The sequence below is a fragment of the Toxorhynchites rutilus genome, chromosome 3 (genome assembly GCF_029784135.1).
Source record: "Toxorhynchites rutilus septentrionalis strain SRP chromosome 3, ASM2978413v1, whole genome shotgun sequence".
NCBI classification, from domain to species: Eukaryota; Metazoa; Arthropoda; class Insecta; order Diptera; family Culicidae; genus Toxorhynchites; species Toxorhynchites rutilus.
Genome location: NC_073746.1, coordinates 304,724,642 through 304,738,325, shown reverse-complemented (window position 1 = coordinate 304,738,325; position 13,684 = coordinate 304,724,642). Strand labels below are relative to the sequence as shown.

Here is a 13,684-nt window from a genome sequence, read left to right as displayed (position 1 = left end):
TTGAAAGATGATTGCATTCATTTGAAAATTTAGCTAACATTCTGTTGAGAAACATTTTAAATAGTGGAAGATAACAATACAAATAACAATATAAATACATTGTGGTTTCAAGGGAAGGAATTGTAGAATGGTTGAAGAGCTTCAATGTTGTTGATAGAAACAATCAAGTTTATAATGCATTTTTGGGAGAAACATAATTAAACCCTTAAAAACAAGGAAAAATAAGTTTTTTCCGCTTCTAGAAGGTATTCCAATTCATCAATTCAATTTTTTTACAACTGCACTCTAGGCGAAGTTTTCAGAAAAAAATATTAGAATACTGGGTCAATTGACTAAAGTTTGACGACTGGTGTTGCATGGATCATCTTACGCAAATGTTAATATTAATTCATAGGAATTGACGAAATTTCAATACTTTGAATACAGTAAGTAATACAGAGAGAAAAGTAATACAGAAATATTGATTTTACACGTAATTCTGCATGATAAATTATATACATTTTTATCGTATCACTAACTGTTCTCGAGATAGAACAAAATGTATAGAAAATTATATTTGATGAAAAAATCATATGCGTAATATCATGAAAACTCAACCATTATAGTTTTTCCCTTTAAACCGAATCGCTGAATTTTTATAGTTTTTGGCTATGAACGTCTATGCATTACCCGTAACTATAAAAGTCATAGGATCATAGGAATAGCTCGGTTATCCACAGTTTACGTGAATTATTTTCAGAGTATGGATTTCAGTGAAAAAGTTCAATAATTTAGTAAAAATATATGGAACACTCTCAGGCAGCTCAATCCGTTTATTGATAAATACGATAAACTCAGGTTGGGCGCAGTTTTAGAATTCTTGAATACGGAATAGCTTTTATTTAATTTAAAATGTATCGGTGATAATACTTAAAAAATATTTATTCTTCGTGTCCACGTGGACACATTCTATACCCCCTCCCCCCTCTCCATGGACAATCATGGACATTTTCATAGCCCCTACCCCCCCCTAAAGTTGTCCACGTGGTATGTGGACAGCCCCTTTTTTCGATGACACACACTGGACCAAATCACCCCGCATAAAATTTTAATGTCCAAAAATCATCTCTTTTATTTTATGATATATTCGGTAGATTGAAGATTTATATAATGATTAAAAATTATTTATTGAGAGAAAACAAGTGTAGCTCAGTATATAATGTGACATTTTTTATTTAGACCGTATTGATTTGGAAATATTAGGCGATTTGCTTGGGTGGTCCAAATTCCCCCCTTTTCCCCTAGCACAAATTTCTCAATTCATATTTGTTCTTTTCGTTTCACAAGTTTGTGCAGACGAAAACCAAAACCAACGACACACAAGTTAATTAGCACACGAAATTGGTAAATTTGCACATATATTCGAAAACAATCAAATTGAAAGCGCGCGCGTCTGGAGCAATTTTTAAATGCGTCTACACCGATTGACGACGAAAACGGAAAAAAATACTCAAACTCAACACAAAAAATAACACAAACAAACACAAAAACCCAAACACGAAAAAATCCGCCAACAAACATTTTTTATGTATGCCCCAGAAAGAATGACAAACCAATTAAAAGAGTGTATTTTTTGGGAAGAAATAAAAATAACTTTGAGTGAAGTTGAGATATTGACAAGTTCTGCATCGCAAAATGATTGTATTAGTAAGTTCTAAAAGTCTTTCGAAGACAGTTTGTATGTAGAAATTGAAATATAAAAGTTAGAGCAAAAAAACATTTTTTTTTTCATGGTGTCCATAACGCAACATAAAAGAAGCGCTAAATCTGTTATTTCAAGAGATAGAAAAAAAACTGTGTTCTACAAAGATGTCTCAAATAACTGGAGCTACAACACACAGTTGTATTTTTTATTTCATCGACAATTTTGGTCACCCTATTTTTGATAACATAAAATTGAGCGCTCTATCATATGTAACAACTTTGTCGAATACAGTTTTTGTCTAGAGAATAACTGCCGAGCTCTAAATGCTAATTTCCACCTCAATGCATCTCCTGGACCATTGTGCATTGATGGCAAGGACCTGAGTGAACGTGTTGGACAGTTGCGATGCTACAGAAGAGGGTTGGTTCAAGACTACTTCTTTTAGGTCGGCTCAGGACCATCACGACTCTTTTCAAATAACGATATGCCGTGTACCGCAGGCAACAGGTAAATTTAATTTATATAGCTTATTTTGATGAGCAGACCATTAGTAATCGAAATTGTCTAGTTTTGTAATTTTCTATCTTTCTTTTTGTTGATGCACTGAAAACACAATTTGGCGCCAAAACGCTAGAATGAAGGGAGCAGGAAAAAGATCACCATACAACCAAATTGTAGTCAAATCTCAATTATAACAGAGGTATTGAACTTTTCTTGAATTTCCCCAATTTCACTCTTCTCGTCCACGCTGGCAATCAACGTGTTTAAAATAGAATTGCGTGAGATAACTTCTTAAATGGTACTGAATTCCACTAATTGAAATGTTTCGCCACTTTATTCCATATCAAAATGATCATCTTAAACGATAAACATTTTCCCAGATAGTATCAATGCAAAAGTGACACTGTGACATGAAATATCATTCAAAGCATTTGTAAGTTTGCAAGTTACACAAGTATGACTACAGCACCGGCAAACATACAACAGTAAACATTGTATGTCTGGTAAATAAAAGGTATTCAACTCTATTAGACTCGGAAGCTATTGCCGGAAATGCAATCCATTCAGCCACAGACGGTAGAGAAATTTGATTACATTCATCGCAAACGTGATTATCTCCGCTGTAATACCTTGACTCAACAACCGTCGGGTAACCTTCTAGAAAGCGCAAAAGTGCGTCATTTCCACGCTACACTTTCAATGATGAGAACTTTCTCAATGATCCAGATAAGCTACTACGCACCGGGAGGATTCGTTAACCGGATTCATCAGCAGTGAAAATTTCCATTGAATGTGCACTGCTCTCTGTAGAACATCCCCTCCGCTGGATTGACTGTGGGAAGACTATAAATAGCGATTCAACCAACGCTATAATTTCAGTGCGAAAAGCATAATCGGGTTTCCAACGAGTACCGATTGGCGAGTTTTCATTCTAATCTAAAACGGTTGAGCCACCCGCACCCAGTCATGCAGATCAGCGTAGGTCGTGAGTGTCCCACCCCAACATGGTGAAAACATGGTGAAGCGTAACTGAAGGATGACGCAATATCGCACACTTTCAGGCATGATTTTCCTTATGGCGGTGTCCTGTTTGGGGCTGACGTTATCTGTGGATTACTGTGATCCATTGCTGTGTGATAGCGGCAGGATACACATCGGTTGCAACGCCACAGATGACTTTGGCGAGGCTTGCCCCGTCAGCCCGGATGTGGTGGCCATGGATGACAAATTAAAGGAACTTATCCTGGACATGCACAACAGTTTGAGGAGTGAACTGGCCAGTGGGAAGATGGATGGATTCAATTCGGCCGAACGGATGCCCATCTTGGTGAGGGGCATCTTTTATTCGATGTTAGAGTTCGGACGATTCCGTTTCGTTCTCTCTAACGACGATTATACTCGCAATCATCAAACACATCACAAAACAATGTAATAGTAACTGAATTCTATCCCCCAGGAATGGGACGACGAGTTGGCCAAATTGGCCGAATACAATGCCCGGTCCTGTTTGTATTCCCACGATGAGTGCCGTGGTACGGAGAGGTATCGCTTCGCCGGGCAGAACATCGCCCGGAAGTCAAAGCCCGACAACATCACAGTGAATGTGACACGTGCCATTTCGGATCTGACCAACAAATGGTGGCAGGAATACGTTGATACCAATCAAACCGTGATGGACGCTTACCAAAAGGTGGACGAAGGGTAGGTTGGAAAATTGCATTCGTTTCCGGATAGCACCAAATTCCATGTTTCATTTAACCATTCGGTTTTTTTTTCTCTTTTTCGGTTCCTACCGACAGGATCCACGTCCAACATTTTGCACTGATGGCCAGCGATCGGATCACCAAGGTCGGTTGTGCCGCAGTCAAGTATTACAACCCGGAAAACAAACGTAACTACTTCTACTACGTTTGCAATTACTCGTTTACCAGCGTGTTTGGCAAGCCGGTGTACAAAAAAGGCAAACCGTGCTCGAAATGTGACAACTGCAGCAAAAAGTATCCCGGGCTGTGCGAGGGAATTGGCGATGAAATCGACAAAGCGCTTTGAACATACCCGAAACGTGTGTTGTAATCGTGAATAGGATTTATCCAAATATAGTGCCTCATCCGGATTGTATTTCTGCGGAATGCAGAGGAAATAATGCGTGCAAGAATTTCATTAAATGCCTACCGAAAACAGAACTGTTCTTTTCACATCGCATATTTTAAACTCGGCCTGATTCCAATTACGAGTCTAGCGGATGAAGCGGTAACAACGGTCGGGAATCCCGTCCCAATGATTCGGGTGGATAAAGCAAAACAATGAATCAACCACGCGGAAACTGATTACTCGCTTTCCGCAGTCTTACTTTTGTACGAAACTTTTCTCATAACTCTCGGCACTCGAGAAGTCCCTGGACCGAATCGATGGAAATTTGTTTTGGATAATGAGTCAATTTTCATTTCCCGATAGGCTCTGAGCAGGGTTTCGTGATGAATTGCTGTTCAAATGATTCGCCGTGGAAATGGATTCAACTGATTCGAATCGAATGAACAAATGGTCAATTTTGATAAAAATTTTTACACACCAGAAAACATCAGTTATGAAACAAAGAACTGGAAGTTTGATATTGAATAAGTCTTCGAACTGGAAAAATTTGAGCTAATCGTGCAAAAAAAGTTTATTGAAACTGTTTTTTGATTATAACTTTTCTTTAGATTGTTTGTTATTCCCGAACAATATCTATTTCAGAGCGAGTGTTAATGTTTCACTAATTTTTTTGTTTTAATTTACATTTTTTACTCAGAAACTCCCCGAAATCACAATCGTGTTACGATTTTATCCTTACTTGTTTCGAGTTCTTTTTTTATGTTTAGCATATCAATTTGAGATTTATGCCGTATTTTTGGTATGACTGGATTTTGCCATTATTTCTGCTCGGATTGGTTTTCAAGTAGACGAACACATGTTTTGTTATCAGCTCGAATCTCCAGTACTGATTTAAGTAGAGTATACTTTAAATTGAACGGAACTACAAATATTTCCACTTGCAAAAGATTCCAAGTGTAGCTACTAGTACGTGTTCGTTTTGCTCTGCTGCTTGTCACATTTAGAATGAAGTCAATCGTTATGTTCTACTTGAGATTGGCGATGAAAGATCAGGCTGGTACGGAACACGCCTAGCTGAACGAGACTGCCTTGTGACATCGGTCTAACCCCTCATCAACAACTAAAACTCGCTTCGCGTTGTTTTGTTTAACCCTCCTGTACTCGCGTGCAAAATCATAACACGTATACTCGCGCACGGTGTCACAGACCGAAAATTGAACTTCTCTATAATGTTGCCATTGTGAATTTTTCAGGCTTTATTGGCATTTATTTGAAGGAGAGGGTATGAGTGAATGAAAAAACTCCAAAAAATATGTTTTCTTCATTTTTATTATGTTTTAATAGTCATCTAATTCAGCATCCTCAAAACAGAGTAATTTTTTATACTCCAACACAAATAACAAAAATCGAATTTTTCACTTTTATAAATTCAAAGTAAACAACTGAATAGTATTCATGGAAGTATAAACAGCTATAAAACAACATAAAAACGTATTAATCGATTGTGGTTTCATTGGAGTAAGAATCAGAACATAGCATTACTGCATGCTCGAAACAAACATATTTTTTACATTTCATGCAGTTGTTGCGTATTTTTCGGGTCTTTTATCAAAGAGAAGAATGTATAACGACCTTCTAGATAATTACCATATGATAAAGATTCTGGAATATAAAGTTTGCATATTTATAATATTCTTTGTCTCTGTATTGTTGGCAAACTAAGAATTAATGCCTTTTTTAGATGTGGCATGAAAAGATGATATAAAAGGATTTCTAGGAACTTCCTTTTCTTTTTCTTGTTTTCTTGTGGATATTGTCCATTATAAAAAAAAATATCCCCGAAACTGTAACTGTTAAAAATTAGCATAAGCCACCGATTAGTTTAAAGTTTACTGTGAAGTGAAATTCTTTCACAAGTGTGTATATGTATGACCATTAGCGAATTACTATACGAAAGTCAAACATTTATATTTTGCTTTTGAACGTATGAATATAACGACGAATAGTTAATATATGGATCCGTTCAATCCAGTTACAGAAGGGAATGGATTCAAATAAGAATAGTCCGGTAATGATCTTATGCATTATATGCAATAAATATTCCACGCCACTAACATTAATTTATACATTTCATTCAACAATATTCTAGAATATGAAAAAAGGCACTTGTCCAAAAAAGTTACTCCTATACTCGCGTCGGTGTGTCAGACCGAAAGTGTTAAAAAAGTGGCACACGTCCCCTTTGTACCAACACATGCGATACGCTAAACGATGACGAACGACGAATAACGGAGCTAGAGAGAATTGCAAAGTCGTAGTGTTGATATTTTCTGATAAATGAACGAATTATTGATTTCTCGGACTGACAGACCAATGCGCGAGTATAGGAGTGCTAAGTTAATCTAATCCAAATAAATCGATAGGTGGCATGAACAAAAAATTCCTGAAAAAAGAAACCGTCATTAAAAAGTACCCGAAAGTGGAAGTGTAAGTCAATAAAAGTCAATCACATTATTTGATAATAACTTTAGCAAATTAGTTGTAAACACGTAAGAGACAATCCATTTCCTGGTTCGAAAAGGTATAGTGAGGGCGAAAATAATAAACACACTGCAAGTGTAAGACATTTTTCCAGCTGTTAGAAACAACACCGCAGGGAACACGAGCAGCCTCGTCGGAAAACAGAACCACTAAAACGTCAAATAGTAGACATGTCGAAAAACGAGCTACAACTGACTCTCGGACTAGTCAATTGTCAAATAGGCAAAAAACATGAAAGGTTCATGGTGGAAAGTACGTGTTTAAAAATCACAAGTTAAAAGAAAGTTATTCCTAAATTGATTATACTAGTTAAAATAATAGATATAACTAGTGAATTTGTCGAACTACAGCCGACACAAAACGGATTAAAACGAACAACACGTGGGTTAAGATTCGCAGGTAAAAGGCAATCTTGCGAGGCAGAATATCTATTGCAGGAGGAAGAGAAACTAAATGTAAAAGGGTAAATCTATTAAAAATATGAATTTAATTGATAAATATATATTTGTAGCTTTGATCTACTAACAGCGAAGTTGATCCAAAGAATTTCTTTCCGTAATCCGAACAAAATCAAAGATTTACGGATAACCTCAAAAATGGATGCTTCTACGGATAAGAATTGTCTGCTCTGCGATGCACCTGATACTGTTGATGATATGGTCCAGTGTGGTCAGTGTGAGTTGTGGGCGCATTACGGATGTGCTGGAGTCGATGATGAAATTAAGAAAAGGCCCTGGAGTTGCCCGAAATGCGCGAACCTGCTGCAGGTTCAAAAACCCAAAACAAAATCCAAGACAAAGAGTGGATCGAAAAGTGATGCCGGGTCGGTGAAGAGCGTGATTTCGGCAATAAAGCAACTGGAAGAGGAGCAGGCAGCGATGGAAAAGGAGCTGGAAGAAGAAAAGGAGCTCCGTGAAAAACGGTTGGTCATGGAGAAAACTCTACGAGAGAAGCGTATGGAACAAGAAAGAGATTTACGTGAAAAGGAGTTCCGACAACAACAAGAGCTACGGGAGAAGCAGCTGTTGGAGGAGAGGGAAATGCTGGAGCGTAACCTAGCTGCTGAAGAGGAATTCCTGCGAAAGCAGCATGCTCTACGTGAGCAGTTCCAGATCAATAAGAAGAAATCTGCTATGAAATGGACAGATGCGGATGGTGCTGTGGGCGGCGGCTTTGAAGTAGACAGACGATCAGAAGCCCCAGCCGATGAAAAGGTGAAGAATTGGTTGAAGGAGCAGAAATCATCTCCAGATGAGAAAGGTGATCCCAGAGGAGCCTATCCAAAGGACACAATTACGAAGGTGGATAATCAACCGACCAAGAAGAAACTGTCCAAGATGGAAAGACTGAAAGCATTGTTAGAGGAGGAGAGTAGTTCCGCGGATGAAGGCGAAAGAGAAGCAGAAGAAGATGGGAAACCCGTTCAGCAACCGCAAGAACCAACCCGACTAAATCAGAGGGAGCAGAGGTCATACGGGCCGGGGCATCGGTTGACACAAGACCAGCTTGCTGCACGCCAAGTGATGTCGAAACAGCTTCCAGTCTTCAAAGGTGAGCCCGAGGTATGGCCTCTGTTCATCAGCAGCTTTGAAAACACGACCAAAGCTTGCGGGTTTACCAACCTGGACAATCTCAAGCGTCTGCAGGACTGCCTTCTGGGAGAGGCCCTCGACGCGGTCAGAAGTCGATTGATCCTACCGGAATCAGTTCCGGGAGTGATAAGTGATCTCCGAAATCTTTTCGGGAAACCAGAGAAACTCCTCAAAGCACTTCTCATGAAGGTTCGAAGAGCTCCTTCTCCAAAGGCCGAGAAGCTAGAGACCTTCCTTCACTTCGGAATTACGGTGAAACAATTATGCGATCACCTGGAAGCGGCCGGACTGGCAGACCACTTAAACAATCCAATGTTGGTCCAGGAACTTGTAGACAAACTGCCGCCACACTACAAGCTTGACTGGGTGCGGTTCGAAAGGTTTTCCCACGGTACTCCTCTTCGTATGTTCACCGACTTTATGAGCGGTGTCGTCTCGGATGTGTCCGAGGTCGCAGAGTTCTCAGCACTGGAGCTGAATGAGTCATCCTTTCCAAGAAATAAGAGCGCAAAGAAGAGAGAATTCGTTCATATGCATTCCACCCCTCCCAAGGTGGAAAGGCCACATGGTGACAAAGCTGCCAAGCCATGTTGGATGTGTAAACGGTCGGATCACAAAGTAAGATTTTGTGACGACTTTAAAAAATAAACGTCACCGACCGACTGAAAGTAATTGAAAAGCATAAGCTTTGTGTGCTATGCCTCAATAATCACGGAAAAAGCCGCTGTAGTTTCAAGCTGCGTTGCAGTGTTGGAGATTGTCAGGAGTACCATCATCCACTTTTGCATCGTACCAAGGAGACAGTATAGGCGTTGGAAGTGCAGTGCAATACTCATAGTCGTTCCAATAGGTCGATCATTTTCCGGGTGGTACCAGTATCGCTTTCGGTAGGGGACCAGTCAGTGGACACACTGGCGTTCCTAGATGAGGGTTCGTCAGTTACGTTAATCGAGGAGACGGTCGCTAACCAACTCCAAGCAAAGGGGGCCCCAGAACCATTAATTGTGTCGTGGACCGGCAATATGAAGAGGTACGAAGATGCATCCAGACGAGTCGAGTCGATTTAATGTTGTCAGCAAGGGACTCGGATAAAAAACTTTTACTGCTTGGAGCACGCACAGTTTCCGAACTGGTGCTTCCGAAACAGGAAGTGCGTTTTCAAGAGCTCACGAAGCGCTACCCACCTGCGTGATCTACCGGTAGCGGATTCGAAATTCGAAGATCCGAAGATTATAATTGGCCTGGACAACCTTCACGTGTTCGCTCCGCTGGAAGCGCGGATTGGTCGACCCGGTGAGCCGATTGACGTGAGAAGCAAGATAGGGTGGACAATTTATGGGCCTGAGAAGCAGATCCCGTCATTGATGCAACACGTCAATTTTCATATGACGGAAGAGGTCACCAATCAGGAACTTCATGACATCTTTCGAATCCAATATGATCTAGAACAACAAGGTGTATCTCCGACTGGCGTTCCAGAATCGGAAGAAGACCTTCGAGCCCGAGAAATACTGCGTACAACCACTATTCGTGTCGGCGATCACTTCGAAACAGGGCTGTTTTGGCGGAAGGACGAGAGAAATTTTCCTGATAGTTACAACATGGCAAAACGGCGATTGCTGACATTAGAACGACGCTTGGAGAAGAAACCACAGCTTCGAGAAAAGATACGGCAACAAATCCAGGAGTACCAGTTGAAACAGTACGCGCATCTAGCGACCGAGGAGGAACTGTCCGAATCCGATCCGGCAACAGTGTGGTACCTTCCACTGAACGTTGTGGAGAATCCACGTAAACCCGGAAAGGTGCGTCTTGTATGGGACGCTGCAGCTGCTGTCCGAAGTGTCTCGTTAAACTCGGAATTGCTGAAGGGACCAGATATGCTGATCTCGCTCCCATCGGTCATCTGTCGCTTCCGAGAACGGCGCTACGGTTTCGGTGGTGACATCAAAGAGATGTACCACCAAATCAAAATCAGGAAAGAAGATAAAAATGCACAACGGTTTCTGTTCCGAAATGATTCAGCGGATCCTGAACCTCAGGTCTACATCATGGATGTTGCAACTTTCGGGGCAACCTGCTCGCCGTGTTCCGCACAATTTATAAAAAACTTGAACGCAGGTGAATTTGCCAGCCAGTACCCGGAAGCGGCAGCAGCCATTGCAAACCGCCATTACGTAGATGACTACTACGACAGCGCCGATACTATTGCGGAGGCGGTAAAACTGGCCAGGGAGGTGAAGTACATTCACTCACGCGGTGGGTTCCATATAAGAAATTGGGTGAGCAACTCGGAGCAATTTGTACGTGAGATGGGAGAAGAATGTGTTGGTCCTACTGTACATTTCAAGGACAAGAGCTCTGTTGCCGAACGCGTCTTGGGTGTATCCTGGAACACGACAAATGATGCTTTCCTGTTCACCGCTCCTCCTAGGATGACTGATGATGAGCATCCCACGAAACGAAGCGTCCTCAGCCACATAATGTCCATGTACGACCCGATTGGATTCCTGTCACCATTCACCGTGCAGGGCAAAATACTGGTGCAGGATTTGTGGAGGACCGGTTGTGAGTGGGACGAACCAATCGAAGAAGAATCGCACAACAAGTGGAGGAGTTGGATAAACATACTGCCGGAGATCGAAGCAGCCAGAATTCCGAGGGCGTACTTCGGGGACGCTTCATCGGATGAGTTAACCGATGTCCAACTTCATATACTCACCGATGCTAGCGAGAAAGCGATTGGTTGCGTGGCGTATTTTCGGGTGACGATAGGAGAAGAGATTCGGTGTGCGTTGGTGATGAGTCGAACGAAGGTGGCGCCGTTGAAGCGACTGACGATTCCGCGGCTGGAGCTCCAAGCCGCTGTTATGGGAGCGAGATTGGCGAAGACGGTGTGTGCCAGCCACAGCATCAAAATATCACGAAAGTTCTTCTGGACCGATTCCCAAACGGCCCTTTCGTGGATTCGTTCAGACCAGCGGCAATACAAACCGTTCGTAGGATTCCGAATGGGGGGATTTTAGACCTCACCAGGTTGACAGATTGGCGATGGGTGCCAACTAAATATAACGTCGCTGACAGGCTGACGAAGTGGAGCCGTGACCAGAGTTTCGACACGGAAAGCGTGTGGTTCAAGGGACCATGTTTCTTATACCAGGATGAAGCAGACTGGCCGCAGCACTCCAGACCATCAGCGAATACTGCGGAAGAGCTTAGGGCGTATTACTTGTTCCACGATGTTGCCGTTCCGGAGCCTTTGGTCGATGTCAAGCGGATTTCAAAGTGGAGCGTATTAGTCCGAACGGTGGCATGTGTCTTCAGATTCATCTCGAACTGCAGGCGGAAGGTGAAAGGTTTGCCAATTGAGACTCTTAAGCCGACGCAGGCGCAAGTGAAGGTGTTGCTCCCGGTTTCCATCCCTATGGTTCGCGTACCGCTGAAGCAGAAGGAATTTCGTTGTTCCGAATGTTTTCTTATAAAAATTGTTCAGGCAGAGACATACGGAGACGAACTCAAAGTGCTCACGAAAAATCAGCAAAGGCAAGCAGCAAAGTGGTACCCTCTAGAAAAGGGCAGTCCTCTCTACAAGTTAACTCCATTGCTAGACCCTGATGGTGTCATCCGGATGGAAGGCCGCACCGGGGATGCCGAAGAGTTACCATTTGAACTACGCTTCCCAATCATCCTGCCGAGGGACCACGAGGTTACAAGAAAGATTATTCTCCATTTCCACGAGCGATATGGGCACGGTTTTCGCGAAACCGTAAAGAATGAGCTGCGTCAGCGGTACTTCATCCCAAATATCAACGCTGCAGTACGGAAGGTGGCGAGTAGCTGTTTGTGGTGTAAAGTGCACCGAAATCAACCGCGAACACCAAGAATGGCTCCGCTTCCAAACCAAAGACTTTCACCATACCAGCGTGCCTTTTGCTATACCGAGGTGGATTATTTCGGACCCGTGGAGGTATCCTCTGGCCGCAGTCATCCAAAACGTTGGGTGGTCTTATTTACATGCCTTGTAATGCGTGCGGTACACCTCGAAGTCGCCAGCGACCTAACAGCAGCTTCCTGCCTGATGGCGATTCGAAGATTCGTGGGTCGCAGAGGAACGCCACTCGAGTTTTGGTCGGACAACGGAACCAATCTGAAGGCAACCGGAAAGGAGATTTTCGAGAACATTCGGGTAATCGAAGAAGAATGCGCAGACGCCTACACTGATGCACGCACGAAGTGGAGGTTCATTCCACCTGCCAGTCCCCACATGGGGGGCTCGTGGGAACGCCTCGTACGGACGGTAAAGGAGGCATTGGTGGTCATTCTCGATGGAAAGAAACTCACAGACGAGATCCTCCACACAGCGATCATCGAAGCTGAAGATATGGTGAACTCTCGTCCGTTAGTGTACGTAGCTGAAGAAGCTTCCGAAACAATCACCCCAAACCACTTCTTGCGAGGAGTGTCGCCAAATGAACCGCTTCTGGTTCCACCACCTCCTCACTCGGCGGAGGCCCTTCGCAATGCATATTATCGTTCCCAAGAATTGGCTGAACAGTTGTGGCAGCGGTGGGTGAAAGAGTACGTGCCGATGATTAACCAGCGGAGCAAGTGGTTCAGCGAAGTAAAGCCGTTAAAAATAGGTGACCTGGTATACGTAGTAGACGGTAAGAACCGGAAGTTATGGGTTCGGGGAGTCGTGGTCGAGCCGATAGTGTCAAAGGACGGCAGGGTTCGGCAGGCTTGAGTAAGAACCAACAGCGGAGTGTATAGAGTGTATAGGCCAACAACTAAGCTTGCGGTGTTGGAGATTAACGAGGGTAACGCTGGACCGAATCAGGGGACCGAACCAGGATTACGGGCCGGGGATATGTTAGAAACAACACCGCAGGGAACACGAGCAGCCTCGTCGGAAAACAGAACCACTAAAACGTCAAATAGTAGACATGTCGAAAAACGAGCTACAACTGACTCTCGGACTAGTCAATTGTCAAATAGGCAAAAAACATGAAAGGTTCATGGTGGAAAGTACGTGTTTAAAAATCACAAGTTAAAAGAAAGTTATTCCTAAATTGATTATACTAGTTAAAATAATAGATATAACTAGTGAATTTGTCGAACTACAGCCGACACAAAACGGATTAAAACGAACAACACGTGGGTTAAGATTCGCAGGTAAAAGGCAATCTTGCGAGGCAGAATATCTATTGCAGGAGGAAGAGAAACTAAATGTAAAAATGTAAAAGAGTAAATCTATTAAAAATATGAATTTAATTGA

General features: G+C 42.5%; 1 protein-coding gene across 1 annotated transcript; it reads left to right on the top strand.

Annotated features, from left to right (window-relative positions):
• Window positions 1–3,027: 3,027 nt before the first annotated feature.
• On the top strand, window positions 3,028–4,368 carry LOC129776730 (antigen 5 like allergen Cul n 1-like). The gene is made up of 4 exons (XM_055782546.1): window positions 3,028–3,170; window positions 3,247–3,512; window positions 3,642–3,886; window positions 3,985–4,368. The coding sequence occupies exons 1-4, from the start codon at window positions 3,152–3,154 to the stop codon at window positions 4,232–4,234; spliced, it is 780 nt and encodes a 259-aa protein (XP_055638521.1). The 5' UTR covers window positions 3,028–3,151; the 3' UTR covers window positions 4,235–4,368.
• The last annotated feature ends 9,316 nt before the right edge of the window (window positions 4,369–13,684 follow it).